The sequence below is a fragment of the Ctenopharyngodon idella genome, chromosome 19 (assembly GCF_019924925.1).
Source record: "Ctenopharyngodon idella isolate HZGC_01 chromosome 19, HZGC01, whole genome shotgun sequence".
Classification (NCBI taxonomy): Eukaryota; Metazoa; Chordata; class Actinopteri; order Cypriniformes; family Xenocyprididae; genus Ctenopharyngodon; species Ctenopharyngodon idella.
In genome coordinates this window covers 22,328,527-22,349,422 of record NC_067238.1, presented here as the reverse complement: position 1 = coordinate 22,349,422, position 20,896 = coordinate 22,328,527, and the positions used below count along the sequence as shown (strand labels likewise).

The following is a 20,896-nucleotide window of genomic DNA, read 5'->3' as shown; positions in this document are numbered from 1 at the left end:
GTTATGTAATTGTGTTTGGGTGTCCAGGGTCTTGTGTTTTCAAGTGACCACCTAGAAACACTACATGCTAACAACTGCTCAGAATACCATAGCAACCACATAGCAACACTCTGGTAACCGCCCAAGACAGCCAAGATGGGTTGCAGACATGCATTTTCTGTGACGTCATATGAACTGTAAATAAGTTGAAAGGATGATAATGCATAAGAGCTGTTGTTTTTCGCTTTGGTATGTGTACAAAAAATAAAAAAAAAACAAATATATGCATGGCAGACTAGATCTGCAATGCACACTGCTGCTGTTGCTACAGAGCAAGTATGGACTACAGACATGCTGTTGTGAGCATTGAACATGCGTTGCCGCTGTATGAATAGTCATACATAAATCCCATAGCAGATCTAGGCAGGTGGAGCTGGGGAAGGTGGAGGGTTTCAGAGAAAGAGGACCAGCTTACAGCAAACACTGAGCCACAATATTTAAATGTTGTACAAGCAATCTTATTGGCTGCAGAACCAGCAGAGGTCATTCAGCTTGTGCCATGCAATGAATGATATCCCTGCTATTTATGTTAAATTATTAAATAAAATGGTTTTTCAGAATCAGTTATCATGAATGACTGTGACTGGTCTACTTCTAGTACAGCAAAAAGTAACATGACAAAATGGGACATCTTTCTGATATGTTGTTTCAGAAGTGTACTATGAAAATTCAGTTATTGTTGTCATAATACACAGTGAATAGGCGAAACGGAAGAATTATTATCTTTTTCGACAATCATTTTGTTTTACATGCTTTTAAGTTTCATTAGGAAAGATGAGCAAGAATGAACTTTGCAGTTGCAAATTACATACAACATCACAACCTATAGCGTAGTTCTGCAAATTTTCTGCAGTTTCACTGTTCTTCTGCATAAATGAGGGACTGTAAAACAAGAGAGGTCTTGCAGTATGTCAAATCAGTACCTTTTACCCCTTTGTCTTTTTTTCATCCTCAGACAGTTTATCTGCTCCACTCAATGTGACCATCAAAGCACTGGAGGGGAACTCAGCGATAGTGACATGGGACATTCTGGAAGGAGACCCAGTCATCGGGTTTGCCATCACCCAGCAGGTATTGAACCAGTTTATGGTCAATTTCGAATCTTTACATGTGCAAAACAGGGGGAAATTACCTCATAACTCAAGTTTAATGAGGCAATATCATGGAGGAATGCTTGTGTAAGCATGTTGGTTATGTGTCGATGTAGACTGGTCTGCCTTTTCTTCGATGGCACGTGCTGTTGATATTTTAAGTGGCCTTGAGCTTTCTGTAAATGTTTTATGCATGCATGCATAAGTGTGTGTGTGCATATTTGAGGAAAGCAGTCACTGTGGAGACCTCGGTAATAAGGACTGCAGTGACCATCTGCTGGAGTACAAAGCCATTACAGCTTGTCACCAAACTGAGCGAGACAGAGTTTCTGCAGTGTGCGTGCGTGCGCGTGTGTATGTGTGTCTGTTAATTTTATCTCCTCGTGAATTTCTCATGCCACTTATCACAACTATGGGATTAATGCACTAAGAATTGCGCTGATAGCAAGTAAAGTAAACATTAAACAGCATTTAATATCTATTTTACTCAGACACATTTGAGAGAAATGCACGGATCAATCTTGAAGTACTAATAATTTTGATATTCATGTTATTTATGAGTCCCAAGTGTTTATTTTAAACTGTTTTTACCATTTATTTTGCTTTTAAGTGGAAAAAATGAATGGTATTACCAAATAGTTATTCTGGATAGGAGCTATTTCTCCTTTCTCTCATTTTCTGAGTGAAATGGTGAAAGACACATGCACAAACAGAGCAGAGAGGAATGAAAGAGAAACAATATCTGGAGATTCATGAGATGTTTGTTGTATTGGGTTTTTTGGGGGTGAAGTTTGCTACTAATTTATTTATTTAATTTAAAGTTATTAAAAGCATAGAGCACAAAAGTGATTATATTCTGGAATTGGTTTTAATAATAAATGAATAATTAAAATAAGCAAAAATAGAAATTTGGTCATTTTCATTAAATGGTAAAAATAATGGCTTTCAAATGTAATGTTATATGCCTATAATTACCCATTTTATCTTTCAAAAAAACAAAGAAAGAAAGAAAGAAAGCCTGGTATCAGGGTTATGTTTAGTTTCTTGTGAAATCTAAATTTTCTAAGAGGAGCATGCCACCGAACCCCCTAGCAAACAACATTTTGTGTCCTCGGTAATTATGAAACCCTGCGTACGTCCCTGTCAGGGTTATGTTTACTTTCTTGTGGTTTGTTGTTATTCTCTCTGTTCCCATTCGCCTGTGTTCTGTTTTCCTATTTAGTTTCCTTGGATGTTAAGTTCCACTCACTTGTTTTTGTTTAGCTGATTACCTTCCCCCATGTATTTAAACCCTGAGTTCTTTCTGTTCAGTGCTCAGTCTCATTTGCATTTATGTGTTGTGCTTGTAATTTATTTCCTAGTTATTCACTTGCATGTTTCTCTCAGATTTTGTTTAATAAGGACTATTGTTAACTCTCCATCATCGTGTGCTTTGTTAAAGCCACACACCCCGTGACAGAAGACCGAACCAAGAACATATTTTGGATTTACCGACCGTTCACCTGCTCTGTTTAGAGCAAGGGAATACTAATTGCGAGGACCACACCATTGACTTTCTAGACCTGCCGTGCCTTACCAATTTCCCTGACCACTCCCTTTGTGTATTTTTTCGAGCAAGCCTAAATGAGCGGTGTAAAGCATGCCTACCTGGTGTTAGTCCTTGAGAGGATTTTGCTGCATTTGTGGAGTGGGTGATGGAAATCAATGGATCGGCTGCACCATCTGCCCCAAGGAGGACGTCACCAGTTTATGAATTGGAAGAGGATATTTACCTGATTCGCTTGTTCCGACTGGTCCCGCCCAGCTCCTAGTCTCCTGCATCTCCGCTGATCCCACCCAGCTCCAAGTCTCCTGTGTCTGCAGAGATCCCACCCAGCCTCCCTTTCTCACGTCCTCTTCCAAATGCAGCCAGGTCGTTGGCCCCGCCTCCATTGGTTCCCGTCAGCTCTTTGGCTCCTCCTTTGTCTACTCCACTATGCTGCGTGGATGCGCCTCAGATCTTCCGGTCACCAGCTCCACCTAGCCAAGAGGATCCCCTGGCTCCGCCTCCGGCCACCGAGCCCATCGCCCCACCTCGGCTCATCGACCAGTCGGCTCCGCCTTAGCTTTTCCCTCCCTCGGCTCCACCTGGGACTGTCGTCCTCACGGCTCCATGGGGCTCCCTCTTCCTGCCTTCATACTGGCTGTGGTCTGGGTCCCCGCCTGGCTCCTCCAGCTCCTGGCTCCTACCACTGTCATCGGCGCCTTGGTCTCTCCCGCCGTCATCTCCTCGAGATTCCTGCCATTTACCTGATCCACGTCCTTCCCCTGAGACCCCCCCCCCCTCAGTTGGACTATTAATTATAGTTACAGTGCGACGACACCTCTTTTTTCAGAGGAGGGTGTAATGTCAGGGTTCAGGGCCGTACCCACCATTGAGGTCCCCGAGGTCCGGACCTCTGTATTTTTCTGAGGTGTATATAATAAAGGTTGTGAAATATTTGCCTAATATTAACTCTACTTTGGTGCTGCACTGATATATTGCACAACGCCACGATTATTGACCTTCTCATCTGAGCTGTCAGCGGTCAAACAGCACTCATCAATGCAGGGTCGAGCTAGGAGGTGCTGGTCATGGCCACTATTGGCCTAAGCTTGGCCACCCCACTTACGACTGCTGTTTCTGTCTCTTTTTTTTTCTTGGCTAGAATTGCGTTTATATAGACGGAGAACCATCTCTTTATGACCACAACACTTTTCATACGCGCATTCCAAGTTCGCCTCAGCGCCAGGCGCAAGTCAAAAGAGTGCGGAAAAGGTAGGCTACAGGTGACGACGAGGGAGCTTCAGTTGAACAACAGTGAACTGCGGTCAGATGAGATGTTGTCAAGCTATGTCAGTAAAATTAACATGACTGTCCAGTGTCCAATCAGCCGTTATACTGTGCTCGCAGTGCGCAGTCAAGAATTGCACGCGCAAATGCGGCAGCGCGCGCTGCATATTACTTAATTATAGATAAAGTGTAAAAGAAACTACGAGCATGCACCGTCGTTGTTCTGTTGTAAATTAAGCTATGAAATGACCAAAAATGCGATTAAAGCTGCCTCAAAACTATGCATGCATGTATTTGTTGTGACATGGTTTTAAAGCTATTGTTATCCAATTTTTTGGCCTTCAAACGTCTTAAAATGCACATATGTACATCAGGGAAATCTAAATTTTCTAAGAGGAGCATGCCACCGAACCCCCAGCAAACAACATTTTGTGTCCTCGGTAATTATGAAACCCTGCGTACGGGCCTGTCAGGGTTATGTTTACTTTCTTGTGGTTTGTTGTTATTCTCTCTGTTCCCATTTGCCTGTGTTCTGTTTTCCTATTTAGTTTCCTTGGATGTTAATAAGTTCCACTCACTTGTTTTTGTTTAGCTGATTACCTTCCCCCATGTATTTAAGCCCTAAGTTATTTCTGTTCAGTTTTCGGTCTCATTTGCGTTTATGTGTTGGGGTTGTAAGTTATTTCCTAGTTATTCTCCTGCGTGTTTCTCTTGGATTTTGTTTAATAAAAGGACTATTGTGAACTCTCCATCATCGTGCGCTTTGTTAAAGCCACACACCCCATGACACCTGGACGGAGAGGTGAAAATAAGAGGACTTGGTGACGTCAACCAAAGAGGAAAGTTGTTGTAGACACAGAGCAAAATATTACATACTGATTAAATATTACAATGACATTTTTTTTTATTATCTCTGGAATAACATACACTGATAAATTATTCACAATTAGATCAGGAACATGTATTTAAAAAGTAAATAGGATGAATTTTGATTTCATGTTGACTTTAATGTGTGTGGCATCAGCCACATTTATCCTTAGATTATTAGCACAAGCCTCTCAATCTCATTATTATTTTTTCATTTTGATGTTTATAGAAGAAGGACGTACGTATGCTGCGATTCATCCAGGAAGTGAACACCACCACTCGTTCATGTGCATTATGGGACTTGGAGGAAGACACAGAGTACATTGTGCATGTGCAGTCCATTAGCATGAGCGGCACCAGCCCCCTGAGTGAACCTGTTCTGTTCCGCACTCCCAAAGAGTCAGAGAAACTGGCCTCCAAAAGCCCAGGTAAGCCAGCAGCACTAACAAAAAACTGCCAAAATTACCCATTTTTAGACATAATAATCCATAATACCATAATAGTACCATGGTTTTCTTTGAAGTACTTCAGAGTACCATTTTGGGAATTGCAACGTTGTGAGTTTATATCTTGCAATTGCAACTTTATTCAGCATATTCGCAATGTAATTTCTTGTAATTTCTCATGTCATTCCAAATCTGTATGACTTCTTGCTTTTGTGGAAAACAAAAAAAGTTTATTTATTTATTTTTTGGAAAAATATGTTGGTGATTCTTTTCAATATAATGAAAGTGAATAAGAACTGGGGCTATCAAGCTCCAAAATAACAAAAAACACCATAACAGTATCGTAAAAGTTGTTTATATTCCCCCTGCACTATATTCCAATTCTTCTGAATCCATATGATACTCATTTAGCTGATGCTTTTATCCAAAGTGACTTGCAAATAAGGAATAAAACAAAGCAATTCACGCTAAGGAGGCAGTAATATGAGAAGTGCTGAAATACAAAGTTTAAAATTGTTCAGAGGAGTACAGGCACTGAGTACAGGCTAGAATAGAAATGAAATATATACATACATATATATATATAAATGATGTAAATGATGACAGAATTTTCATTTTAGGATGAACCAGTCATTATATTATTAGTTAAAAATATTATATGCAGTGATACAATACTGATAAAGCACAATTATCGTTCAACATTTGTACAGTTAAAAAAAACAGATTAATTTGAAAGATGACTAAATCACTTCCGTAGAGGGAAAAAAAAAGAAACACAGCAGGGAGGTGGTTATACAACCGCTCTAAAAATGGTGTTGTGTCATAATTCAGGGCATGAAGTGTTCACTTTTGTGCGTTTTTCCATTGAATTTTCTGTTACTAAGGAGCTTGTCTTATCTAGAGCAACGCACAATACAGTCAATTTTTATGTTGCGTAATCCATTTCGATGACCTACTTACTTACAAACATCTGCTGGGGATGCTCGTGTTCCTGAAACACTTGCCATTTTATGGGTGAGCGTCAGTCCTTGGCACTGGACCGTGCTGATGACATTTGGTGTCAAACCGTCAGTTGTGCAGGTTAGACATTAGTAAAATGTCAAATGATACCTCTTCATCTATGTTTTTGAAGAAAAAGGAGCTATTATTTAGTTTTAAAGAATGTTTCTCACAAATAGTGTGAAAAAAGTGATACATTTATCTAATTTGCTATCATTATATTATGTACACTACCCCAAATGTTTGGGGTCAGTAAGATTTTCTTTAATGTTTTCAAAAGAAGTCTCTTATTCTCAACAAGGCTAAATACAGTAAAACACAATACAATTTAAAATACCTGTTGTCTATTTTAATATATTTTAAAATGTAATTTATTCCTGTGATGGCAAAGTTGGATTTTCAGCATTATTACTCCAGTCTTCAGTCACATGATCTTTCAGAAATCATTCTAATATGCTGATTTGCTGCTCAAGAAACATTTCTCATTACTATAAATGTTGAAAATAGTTGTGGTACTTAATATTTTGTAGAAACTTTGATATTTTTCTCAGGATTTTTTGATGTTTATGTTCAAAAGAAGAGCATTTATTGGAAATAGGAATCTTTTGTAACATAAATGTCTTTAATTTTGATTCTTTTAATTTTAATTTTGAGCAGTAGTGTATAACAAAAAATAATAATATATTTTGTGCATGTGCCCTGCTCTTTAGCTATTGATTTTGGCATATTTGATTGAAAAAGTCATATTGATCAACTACTAAACACAGGTTTATGTCACTCGAAATATTGAAATACTAAACTACTATTAAACATGATAATATACAGTATAACGTACAGTGGGGGTCAAAAATTCAAAAATCGAATTTAAACCTTGAAATGAATAACATTTTAGGATTTTAAACTATTTAAAACAAAGAAAAGTTATGTTATAAAATGAAATTGAAATATTTTATATTCTGAACTATTCCATTTCCATTTTATTTTAGCAAAATACTATGTATTTTATGTATTTTCTTCACTGCATTTGTTCCCACTTTATATTAGGTGTCTGTAACTACTATGTAATAACATTTATATGAATCATTTTATACAATGCACTTATGTTATTATGTACATGTATGTTTTTACATTGTACTTATATTGTTATAATAACCTGCATGTAATTACAGCTGTAATTAATTCCTGTAATTATAGCTATAATTACTCTTCCCTTACACCCTAACCCACCCTTAAACCTACCCATACCACCAAACCTGTCCCTAACCTTTCCCGTATCCCACCTAAATAGCAGTACAAGTGTTTTGCAATACAACAACAACACAATAAGTACATTGTACTTAATTTTTAATGTAAGTGCATAGTAGTTAATGACACCTAATATAAAGCGTGACCCGGTATTTTCACAAGAGTTCTCCAACTTTTGGAACTCACTGTATATAAAAATTACAAACTGACCTGTAGATTAATCTATTATTGTATTTAAAGGACATATTCATTAAGGTATAAAGTTCTCTTTTTCAGGATCCATCTTAAATCTGTTAACTCTGCACTAATGTCATTTGTGATGGATCAGGGGTAAAGAAGTGCTTAGGCACAGCAGAGAGTAGTTTTCGGATGGCTAACTCTTAGCTGATGCATGTGTCAGTTAGATAGCAGGAGCGTTTACAAAAAACAGTTTAATCATCAGGCATTAGTGCTCACGTTACACTCTAATTAATCAAGTGATCACCATTACACTTCACTAAATACCAGAGCAGCTAATAAAAACAGACAGTTAATCCTTCTCTCCGCGGGCCTCCCCTCTTCATCGCTTCAGGGTGGCTTCGTGTTGTTTTTTTACTGGACTCATGACATGTATTGATGTCGATTGAGAGCTGAAAAATGCCTCAACTTTTCCCCTGCACTCGAACGCCTGAGACATCCAATAACATTTCAGTTTCTCCTAAAGGGTATCGACTTTTTCTTCAAAGAAAGAAGAGGCGCACAAAGAGAAGAGAGTAACTTCTTCCAGTCATTATGAAGCACAACGCTTCTGCTCCTTCAGATAAGCAGGACGTTGAAGAACTTCGCTTTTCCCTCTGCGGTTAATCAGTGAACACAGACCAGAGCGCTACATACAGTTTCTTTTAACTAACAAGGCCTTAATTAGAAGACGCTTTAAATCTTCAGCCAAGAAAGTGACCCCTGAGGTCTTCTCCCAGTGAGAGGAGAGCTCAACCCTGAAGTGATCCTCACAGTCATCGGTCCTGATGAGCTTCGACTTGGGTTTGGCTGGAGGCAGCCAGTTTTATGGTTTTGATTGTGATTTTTGACATGAAATATAATGAATGAATATATCTGAGCCAGAAAAGATGGCTTTAGGCTTCGCTTTAGATCCTCTTGAGACTAATTAAATAATCTGTTAGATATTCGAAGATGGTTTTAATTCCCTACTGTGGTTTGCGTGTTGTGTCACGGTGACTGTGCTTTGATAACTGCAGAACTGTGCTTGTTTTTTGACTTTGAAAATATATGAGTGAATGAATTTTGTTTGTTTGAATCCACACAGATGAAGTGACCATGGAGGAGGTTGGCCAGGCTGCCCAGCTCAGGGCTGGAGAGCTCATTATCATTGTGGTGGTTCTTGTCATGTGGGCAGGTAAGAATGTGATCAATGATCAAACAGTTTGTAGGTGAGAATCATGTTAACTAGAGAAATTCCACAGTGGCTACATTCACACAGCAATCTATTCCCACATTTAAAAGTCATATATATATATATATATATATCATCATCATCCTTGTTTTTAAAAAAATTATAAATGCTATAAATATTACCATTACCACATCACAAAATATATCTTTACTATATACATTTACGTTTTTTAACAATCATTGATTAACTTTTTTTTTTTTTTTTTTTTTTTACTTTTTCTATCTCTGATTTTCTTTGGCTCAAAGTGAGGAATGTTTCTATGATTCCCATTTGATTTATATCTTTATATAACACTTATAATTACTTTCATGAATAAGTCATTAACGTTAAAATCATTAAAGTCCCCATGAAATAAAAAATTGTTTTTTGGCTTTTAGTATGAATATGTTAGCCTTACTGTTATCTATAAGCTAGCGTGCCCCAAAACAATGACAAAATTCGCATTTAGAAGATATAGGCAATCAAAACTTACAGTCTCTCACTTCTGCCAATATGGATCAATGATTTTGATGACATCACTCTGCACTTCAGCTTCTCATCAGATTTTCTGTCCAATCAAATGCTCTCTAGAATCTGAAGCGTCCCACCCGCCTAAACTATATAAAATCGGTCACTTGTTCACACTTGGTGAATGGCACATAGTACACTATATAGGGGATAGGGAATGATTCAATGTAAATATGCTTTCTATTGGGGCAAATAAAGTCGCAGCGCACACATAGTCTGCTTCGGTCCAAAGACACTATAGCACAGAATGGATCATATGTGGGAGTCGGCGCATACCAGAAAACGAATCGGACTAATTTAAATTCTGCACAGAATGCTATATTTTAAAGCGATATGGAGGAGTTTAGGAGGAAACTGCTGCTTTGCTGGCCGAGCTGTGATATAAACAAAACACTACTGGCTATTGTATATATATATATATATATATATATACAGTCGTTAATTCACATTATTTATTTTTTATTTTAGTTTCATGACATTTCTAACTCTTTGCGTGTTCATTTGCAAATGATGGGTTTTGATAAAATTGTCATTACGTTTTTAAGATCTCTAGTCTATAGTCATAAATGTGGTCTTTGCTTGTAGAGTAGAGAAAAGACGAGAGCGTTTCTAATGTTATAATTGGATCTTGGAGGCCTTCCTTATCTTTTTATAATCCACACATCAAGTCTTTGAGAAGACTAGGGAATAAATCATCAGACAGGACAGTACTAGCACAACTTAACTCAAGGCTGCAGCGCAGCTCATCATCCTGTTCTAGTCCAGCTATAATTGGTATGTTATTATTTGGGGCAGAATCATGGTGCAATCCATCATTGCATTTTTTCCTTTCCTTCTTTCGACAATGTCCCATTCATCACTATCACTCTCCCATCCTGTCTGCAACTCTCTGAATCCGCTTTCATTTGTGCACAGGTGTGATAGCTCTGTTCTGCCGGCAGTATGACATCATCAAAGACAACGAGCCCAACAATAACAAGGACAAAGCCAAGAACTCGTCAGAGTGCAGTACCCCAGAGCACCCTACGGGGGGACTACTACGCAGCAAGGTCTAATTCCTCCTTCCCCTGTCGGCAATAATAGGCTTTAGCCTCAGGACAGGTATGTTGGTTGTTTGTGTGCTTGCTTGACTGAAACAAAAATGCAAAAATATAACATTAAGTTTGATCTTTTGTTGTTTGGTAGTATTTAAGATATGTTTCATTGTTTGCTTTTCTAATACAAACCGTTCTACTCACTATTGATAAGATGTTATGGTTAAAAACATGGGAAAATATAAAGTACTTGCAAGGCAGCGCTGTACTGATATTCCTCATTCTATAGTTCAGGTTTGTTCAAATACACTAAACCAAAGTATTAAACTCTGGACCGCTTAATGTGCATTCAGTCTAATGTGTGCTATCTTTTGATTTTTTTTTTTTTTAGGGTGTGTGTTTGTAAACTTTATACTTTTCTCTAATTTTGTATTTTTCTTATAATACACTACAATGGGGCTTAGTAAGAGTTTTTTTAAAGACATTTATAATGTTACAAAAGATTTCTGTTTTAAATAAATGCTGAACTTTCTATTTATAAAAGAAAAAGTATTATGGTTTTCGCAAAAATGTTAAGCAACTGATTTCAACATTGAAAATAATAGGAAATGTTACTTGAGCACCAAATCAGCATATTAAAATGATCTCTAAAGGATCATGTGACACTAAACACTGAAGTAATGATGGTGAAAATTCAGCTTTGCCATCATAGAAATAAATTATATTTTAAAACATATTCAAATGGAAAACAGGTATTTTTAAATTTGATAAAATTTCACAATATTACTGTTTTTATTGTAAAATGTTTTTAGTGTACTTGATACGAACATCAACAATTTTGGTTAGCCAGGAAAGTTTCCTAAACGGAAATAGAATGTTAGTTTTTGGTTTGTAGAACGTTATCCTAATGTTATTTTAACGTTCCCCTAACGTTATTTTAACATTCCTATAACGTAATGCTAATGTTCTCCTAACGTTATTCTCACATTCCCCTAACGTTATTATAACGTTTTTCTAATGTTCCCCAAACATTATTTTAACATTATTCTAATGTTCCTATAACGTAATTCTAACATTCTCCTAACATTATTCTAACATTCCTATAACGTTATTCTAATGTTCTTATAACGTAATTGTAACGTTCTCCTAACGTTATTCTAATTGGATGTATGGAGGCTTATCATCAATGTTATAATAAACGTTCTATATAAGTTATTTTTAGGTTATTGAAAGATGACCACACTTTTTTTTGGTTGCAAAAAGAAAACCTAAAAAGAACGTTCCCAGAACGTTATTATTTTATTCTCAAAACAAACAAACAAACAAACAAACAAACAGGAACCAAATACTAAAATTAGGGGAACATTCTTTTTTTGCTGGGGCCCAGCTAAGAATTTCTGGTTCCCAGAATGTTCTTTTTTATGGTTTGTTTTTGGTTAGCCAGGAAAGTTTTCTAAAAAGAAATAGAATATTAGTTTTTGGCTTGTAGAATGTTATTCTAACATTCCCCTAACGTTATTCTAACGTTCCCCTAACGTTATTATAACATTATTTTATTGATAATCTAACATTATTTTAACGTTCCCCAAACGTTATTCTAACATTCCCCTAATGTTATTATAACGTTATTATAACGTTCCCCTAACATTATTATTATGTTCCCCTAACGTTATTATAATGTTCCTCTAACCTTATTTTAAGGTTCCTGTAACGTAATTCTAACATTCCCCTAACATTATTATAACATTATTATAACATTATTATAATGTTATTCTAACATTCCTATAATGTTATACTAACGTTCCCCTAATGATATTCTAATGTTCCAAGAACTCTCCTGTACGTCAGTAATCATCCAGCTCACCCGCAGCCCAGTATAAATGATATGGAAAATGGATGTATGGAGGCTGATAATCAATGTTATTATAAACATTCTATATAAGCTATGTTTTGGTTATTTAAAGATAACCACCCTGCAACATTCTGGGAACGTTATTTTTTGGTTGCAAAAAGAAAATCTAAAAAGAACGTTCCTAGAACATTATTATTTTATTCTCAAAAAATAAATAAATAAATAAAATTAAATTAAATAACCAAATGGGAACCAAATACTAACGTTAGGGAAATGTTCTGTTTTTGCTGGGGCCCAGCTAACAACTTTTGGTTGCCAGAACATTAGTTTTTGGTTCCCAGAATGTTCTTTTTTACGTTTTGTTTTGGTTAGCCAGGAAAGTTTTCTTAACGGAAATAGAACGTTCGTTTTTGGTTTGTAGAACGTTATTCTAACATTCCCCAATGTTATTCTAATGTTCCTAGAACGTTCCCCTAACCTCTTTACTCCGATATCATTACTCCGCTGTACGTCAGTAATCATCCAGCACACCCGCGACCCAGTATACTATAAGCAGTATGAAAAATGGATGTATGGAGGACTAAAATCAATTTTACAAATTTTTTTATGTATTGTTTATAACATTTGCCTAACGTTATTCTAACATTATTTTAACGTTCCTCTAACGTTCTCCTAATGTTATTCTAAAGTTCCCCTATCGTTATTAGCCTAAACCGTTATTTTAATGTACCTCTAACATTATTTTATCCTATAACGTAATTCTAACGTTCTCCTAATATTATTATAACGTTATTCCAACATTATTCCAACGTTCCCCTAACGTTATTCTAACGTTATATTAACATTCCACTAACGATATTCTAATGTTGCAAGAACTCTCCTGTACGTCAGTAATGCTGTACGTCAGTAATCATCCAGCTCACCCACAGCCCGGCAAAGTATAAAGCTGGTCACAAAAAGTGTACATTCTTTTAGGGTGTAGTATAGGCGAATTGGGATGCAGAATCACAATTCAGTATTCCAGTAGAATTTGATGTTAGCATGTTGCTAAGCTAATGGCATTATACTCTAATAAGCATAAATATACATAACACACAAAATACTGGATTAAATAGTTCATTTTTAACATTAAAATATTTGTAGCTGTATTTTCAGTTTTAACGTTTTAACGATGTTTTTAGTACCTTTCTGGACCTTGAAAGTGGTGATTATATTGCTGTCTATGGATGAGTCATATACCTCTCAGTCTCGGATTTCATTAAAAATATCTTAATTTGTGTTCCAAAGATGAACGAAGGTCTTAACGGTTGTGGAACCTTAAAAGAAAAGATTCTTTTAAGAACTGTTCAGTGAAAGGTTCTTTGGGGAACCAAATGTCCATCGCTGCAAAAACACCCTTTTGGAACATTGTTTTAATGCCTTAAAATGCTGCCTCTGCAGGCAGTTTACTGTAGGTTTTGGAACAGTGTGTGTGTATTGATTCCTGTGTGCAGCAGACTTACAATAAAACAATAAGCTCACCCAAAACTTGAACATTGTTGCTGCCTTGCAAGCACTAGTGGTATTTCCTTGAGGTAATGCAAAACTTTTGGTCTTCTAACTCTCATTCTGTTTTGTCTTCCCAAAAGTGCTCCGAGACAAAACAAGTAAGCCATCAAATCACAAAGTTGTGAAGCCCACCTCTCATCCTCAATCAAACAACCTTTTAGTATTCCCATCGACCAACATGAACTCTTTGGTGCTTGTCTGTTTGGGACTTTGACACAAACTTGAGGATGAAAAGGACAAGATGGTTCCAGAACTGCAATGCTGGAAGTTTCAGCCGTTTAAAGCGAGTTGTTGAGTTTCGATCCACAGCTGCCTCAGCTGAAGGACTCAAACCCCGCTGTGAGCTTGAAGACCAGAGACTTCGTGCCACCAGGAGTGTCTTTGGCTCCTATGTAGACTCACAGAGATAAGGAGAAACCTGCCACCCCACATAAACCTTAAATAAACCTGGAAGGTGTATTGTGAAAAAGGAGGAAGAACGTTTTTTCCAAGCTCACCGTCATTATCAGCTCTGAACCAGGATCAGGTTTCTGACAGGGGTGATTACGATATTTCACTTCACTATCTCTCCATACTTGTCGCTATCTCTTGTATTCGGTTCCTTCTTTTCACACCTCTAGTTGAATTTTCGTTTCATTTCTCCATTATCCTCCCTCCAGCAGCCAATCACGCACAGTCTAGATAATTTGATGTGGTTTAATTGGTGCGGTAGGATCTTTCTTCTCAGCACTCTCGCTCTCAGGGCATTCAGGAAAACATCCACAGGAAGATGATGGACCACATTGGATTCACCCACCTGCGGCCCAATCACACTGCTCAGACTGAACTGCACATCAGATTGATGAAGAGCTCCATATTATAATAGTGTTAGAAAACCTATTTAATCGCTTGTTTGTCTCAAGTAAATCAACAGCTTGTCGTCTCTAATGAGCACATTACTGTACAGTGATGGTTATTTTGGTCCTCATATTACATTCATTAGCATATTCGTCATGAGTATGGCTATTTACCGCTTTTATGTGCCGCTAAGATATAGAGTTGGGTGCCTTTTTCCACAGGATTTTCTGGATTACTTTCCCTTTAAAAAGTTCAAATTTAAAGTCAACATGAAAAGAAACAAAACAAGATATATTGGCCATGTAGTAAGAATTTGTTTCCATAATATATTAATTAGTTAAATCATATCCACAATTTAATTAAATGAAAACTAGGGAACGAATTAGTAAAACGTGGCCACAAAGTAATCAATTGTGGAAATTAGTTCTTAATTCATCACTACGATATCGATTTTTTTCTTCCACGTCATATGCAATACTCAGTACAGTATTTTTTGTTGGTCAGGATTTTTGCCTTTTGATGAAAATATAATTTAAATTTTGTTTATTTCTTTTTTTTATTTTAAAATGGCTTGTATTTTCCACTACATTTTAAGCCCGGAACACACCGAGCCAACAGTCGGCCTTCGGGCAGTTTTTGTTCGTCGGCCGACTAAGTTTTCTCAGTGTGTTCCGCACCGTCGGCTAAAGTTGGTCCTTGTCGGGTTTTTTCTGGCCGATTCGACATGTTGAATCGGCGTCGGAGCTCGTTGGTCAGTCGGGCCATCTGATCATTCTGATTGGCTGTTCAGCTACTGCCACCTGCTGGTACGGAAAAGCATTTCTTCTTACGCAGGCGCAGAACGGACGTGCTACTCGGCCGTCGGGTGTCGAGCATCGGTTTGTTGTGTCAGGACAACTTTGAACCCAGACGCTGCCGACGTGAGCCAACCCCGCAGTCTGCTTTCGTCGCCACTAGTTCGTCGGCGTTTGCTTGGTGTGTTCCGGGCTTTAGAATGCAAAGATAACTGCTAAAAGTTTTCCATTCAAACATTTCATATATGATCCTCAGATGATTACGGAAGCTTGTTTCCGCCAATGAATAAAAAATAAGAGGTAATTGCGACTTTTTATAGCACATTTCTGTCTCGCAATTGCGAGTTTATATCTCGCAATTCTTACTTTTTTCTCAGAATTGCATGATATGAACTTTTTCTCAGAATCACGTGATATAAACTCAAAATTCTGACTTTTTTCTCAGAATTGAGAAAATATAAACTTGAAATTGTGAGTAATAAGGTAGCAATTGCGTGTTATAAAGTCAAAATTGCAAGATATAAACTAGAAATTCTGAGAAATAAAGTCAGAATTGCGAGATAAAAAGTTGCAATTATCTTTTTATTTTTTTATTCCATGGCGGAAACAAGCTTCCAACTGATTGCCTCACTAACCTCACTTTAGTTTACCCATTTTTTATTCATTTACGCTGATCACTCCCCAACATTACCGACTTTGATTTTTCTAAGATTTGTCTTCTGCAAAATCATTGAGTCCATTGGTAATATTTTGCAGCATTTTTCTTGTCATTTTCATCACCAGTTAAAAATAAATCATTTAATTATCAACACGATGCACATTTTCCATAGTGTCTTTGCTATTGGAGACAAAATCATAAAAAAACTCTTTGTAAACCAATATTTTCTGCAGTAATTTGGTTGACAAGCTCAACAGTGGTTACATTTCATGTTGACTTTAAATTCCTTCTCTTTAAGAAGTAGAAGAAATGTTCTTTTTGACAGTTTAAGCAAACCATGTAAGACCAGATATGTCTGATGGTCTTGTCTGATGGGGTATTGTCCTTATCGCCAAGTCTCTCGGGCAAACTGAATAAGTCCTTACGTGTCAGGAATGAAGAATTGTGGGATGCAGGTCAGAGGTCTAGAAAACATCGATTCCCTCAGCCATTGGTCATTCGGGACTCTACATGATCTTACTTCAGTACAATGACACTGCAACAGTTCGACTTTAATGAGGTTACAGACTGTATGCATTTTCCAAGGACGTGTATTTGACTGTTAGTATTTGATCTGAAGAACAAAACCCTATTAATCTTAAAACCAACCTATATGAGTGCACAATGAGCAGTGTTATTGAAATAGAGCCATCTCATTTTTCAAACGCATAGAAGAGTGTAAAAGCAAAGCTAATACTTCTATAACTCAGAAGACTTGAGGCTTCAGGTTGGCTCGCCATTCATATACAAAAGCTCTCATTGTTGGGATGGATTGCACCATTAATCAAGCGTGTTGAAAGCCACCTGAAGAAATCTCAGAACAATTAAACATTCCCGCATTGGTGACCATTACCTCCTCATCTCAGTCACCATGGCGACAGGCTAACGGACTGTCCTCTCACTCCGCAGCCATCTACGAGTCATCTGCACCTTCGTTTTTCATTCCCGCCAGAGGAGGAAAGCATATATTTCTTCTTTAATGACTGCTAATTAACCTTGGCCATGGGGAAGAGAGCTCAGGCAGACTGCTGGGTGAAAAATGGCTCATATCAATATTCTGTCTGAGCGGCTTACGCAGACGAACAGAAGGTTGGGTGTGAGGACTGGCTTAAACCAGAGAGGATCGGCAACGTGTCTTGTGTCTTGTATTAACTGGCAGCACTTTTATTCAGATTATAATGGTAATTTCATGTGTAATAGACACAAGTGCCACAATGAACAGATATGGGCTGTGTTCGGAGTGGAATTCTAGTGTACTGCTTACTGCACTTACTGCTTGCTTTCCAATTTATGGAAAAATGTCTTTTTCAAATAGTGAAGAATGAAATGTTAAAAATCACAGCTGGTTCATTTATCACATTGGAAATGGAAGATCAATTCTGTATTTCTTGCAGTGTTTACACTGTTGAACATGTCTAGGTTGTATTTTACCCCCAAATCTAAAGAAAGAAATAAGAAATGTATAATATTTATCATAATGTTTAACTTATTTTTAATTCAAATGAAGCACATTTACCCCCAAAATAAAAAAGTGAATAAATTAATGAATTAATTAAAGTTAAATTGTATGCTACCTTTCAATACCAGCAAGTCTTAGTCAGCAAGATTAAAAAATAATAAATAAATAAAACTTTTATTCAGCAAGGATGCGTTAAATTGATCAAAAATGACATTTATAATGTTACAAAAGATTTCTATTTCAAATAAATGCTGTTCTTTTGAACTTTCTATGCATCAGAGAATTTCAGTTTCTACAAAAATATTAAGCAGCACAACTATTTTTAACATTGATAATAATATAAAAAAGTTTTTTTTTTTTTTTTTTTTTTTAAAACAGCAAATCAGCATATTAGAATGATTTCTGAAGGATCATGTGACAATGAAGACTGATGCTGAAAATTCCAACGCTATCTCACGACCAATTCGTACGTATTTTACTTGGTGGCTAATTTGTACGAATTCATATGATTTGCCTAAATCCCAGTGGCGGGTAAGTTTAGGGGCAGGGTTAGTGGTAGGTCTAGGGGCGGGGTTAAGGGTAGGTCATTCGTACAAATTCATACGAACTCGTAAAATACGTACGATTTAGCAAAATACTAACAAATTTGTATGTGCGAGGTCGTATGAATTAGCCGCCTCGTAAAATACGTACGAATTGCCGTGAGATTCGGTTGGAAAATTCAGCTTTGCCATCACAGGAATATATTACATTTTAAAATATATTTAAAAAAAAAAAAAAAAAAAAGTTATTTAAATTGTAATATTTGACAATCTTTCAAAAATATTTAAAAACATCTTACAAACTAAACTTTTGAATGGTAGCATGCGTAATGTTAGTATTTTTTTATACTGCCTTTAATTATTATTTAATTAATTATTACTATATTAAAACTTTTTTTCTGAGCATCCATTGGACATTTGGGACCAGAATCAGAGTTTCAAGGGGGAAGAAAATCATAATTGTCATGAAAAATGTATTTCTTATTTCATATGATTTTGGGGTGAATTATGACCTGTACATCTTTTGATTAGAATCACCCAGCAGGTTCCACATGCAAACAGAAAATCAGCATGGTATGCTCTTCTGAACATAGCCATAATCGCACAAATCAGCTTACATAGCCAGCAGTCGACTCTTATGATAGAGCATCATATGATCAGGATCCACATTTCACATGAACAGTTTGAAATGATTTCAGAATGAGCAATGTATTCCCCTCCCACAATCCAAGCTTATCCTATTCTTTACCTCCAAAGTCCTTTCAAAGAGAAATCTCCATAGAAAGAGAGCAAACGTCTGGATTTAAGAGAGGCAGCTCATTTGCTACTTATTGAAGAGAATAATTCTCCTGTTAGTGACACTTGGGAGAGCTTTTGCAGGCTGCACAGTTGAAGAGATTTAGGAAATGTAATCACATTTTGTGCTCTCATGCTTGTATCATCAGTTAGAAAAGCTGGACGGGCTTCTGATGCCCGTCTCATGACGTAGACTAAAAACACACAAACAGTGTCACAAATAGCTCAACTAATTTGAGAAGCTTGACTTGTACTTTCAGAGGGATAGTTGAAATTATGCCATCATTTACTCATCCTTATTTCATTCCAAACCTATAAAAAGAGATATATAGCAGAATGTTCAAACTGCCTTTTCAATATAATTAAAGTTGATGGGGACCAAAGACTATATGGAAATGAGCAGCTTGGATATTCTGCTAAATATCTCCCTTTTTTTTTTTTTTTTGTTCAACTCAAGAAAAAAGTCATATGGGTTTGAAACAGCATTAAAGAGAGTTGATTCATGAAAGAATCTTAATTTTTGGGTGAACTATCCCTTTAAGAACCAAAGATATTCAGCAACCACATACCTGGCATGGTCTAAATGCTAAAAATAGCTTAATATTTTTTTCTCATTGTGGGGTAGAAAGTTTAAGATTATCGTACCTGTCAGGATTTACTAGCTAAATATAAAATTAAATATATTTTTGAAGTTTAGAAGTTTATTAAAACCATTCTTTCGATACACAAAGGGAGCAAAAATTGTAGCAAATGTCTTAAAGGAATATTTCACCCCAAAAAAATAAAACTTCTCTCATAATTTTCTAAAATGGCTTCCTTTTTTCTGCAAAACACACACACACACACACACATACATATACTAATATATATATATATATATATATATATATATATATATATATATATATAAATTTTATTTTTTTCCCCATAATGACCATCAGTGTATGGATCTAATGAAACATATTCAAGAACGTCATATTTTACCTCAATCTATATAAAGAATTAAGACATGTATAAAATTTGCCTTTATTAAAATATTTTAATGTGTGTGTTTTGCATAAGAATGAAAGCCATAATTTTCATTTTTGGGCGAACAATCTCTAATTTACATTTCAAGCATCACACGTCTTTGAAGACTGAGAATAAATAGTTCATCATAAAAAGTTCAGTCCCTGTTTAAAATCAGAAACAAAAATAGGCCCCACGTTAGTTACTATTTCTATCGGCCTGTCATTTAGCGCTGCCATGATGAGGAACAAACAGCCTTGGGTACAAGTGATACAGTATGTTTATGCTTATGTTAAGCTTTTGTGAATCAATGCATTGGCCTGTGTATGGACATGTGTATTGACAGTTTGTGTGAAATCACGCTCAGATTTCATCATTTCACTCAATCCACAGCATACAGTTACATATGATAACGTAAGGTTAAAATAAGGTGTTGAGGTTAAGCTATGCTACATTAAGAGTGTTTCAAATGACCATTTCTTGTACATAGTTCTGTGTTGTGCCAACTTAGCGTTTCCAGTAAAGCATGCTGGAGGTCTACTGAAGGCAAAGCAGAGAGATCATGCCTTAAAGAACCCAAAATGAGCAAGATGAAGTCAGTAGACGTGACAGCTTGAGTTAAAGTGGTGCATAACGAACGTGACGATAACATTCGTTCCACATATTTACTATAACGCATGGATTTCAAAACAGAAGGAATGTTTTATGTAATCCATCGAGTCTATGTTAACTGTTGTTCTTGAACAATGCTTCATGAGGGCTAGCATGTTTCTGCTATTCTACACAGAATTATACAATTTATATGGGCATAAAATAGATAAATGTCTAATTATGTACTACCACAAAAAATAAAGGATCATGTATTTTCAAGTAA

At 36.4% G+C, this 20,896-nt stretch overlaps 1 protein-coding gene across 3 annotated transcripts in view; it reads left to right on the top strand.

Moving 5' to 3' along the window:
- Positions 1-20,892, top strand: part of fndc5b (fibronectin type III domain containing 5b) — a 33,643-nt gene extending 12,751 nt beyond the window's left edge. For all 3 annotated transcript variants that reach the window (XM_051872352.1, XM_051872351.1, XM_051872353.1), the window contains 5 exons: positions 995-1,110; positions 5,039-5,237; positions 8,803-8,892; positions 10,372-10,557; positions 13,971-20,892. In XM_051872352.1, coding sequence (XP_051728312.1) covers positions 995-1,110; positions 5,039-5,237; positions 8,803-8,892; positions 10,372-10,511 — 545 coding nt within the window. In that variant the 3' untranslated portion in view covers positions 10,512-10,557; positions 13,971-20,892. The remainder of the gene's footprint in view (positions 1-994; positions 1,111-5,038; positions 5,238-8,802; positions 8,893-10,371; positions 10,558-13,970) is intronic.
- The last annotated feature ends 4 nt before the right edge of the window (positions 20,893-20,896 follow it).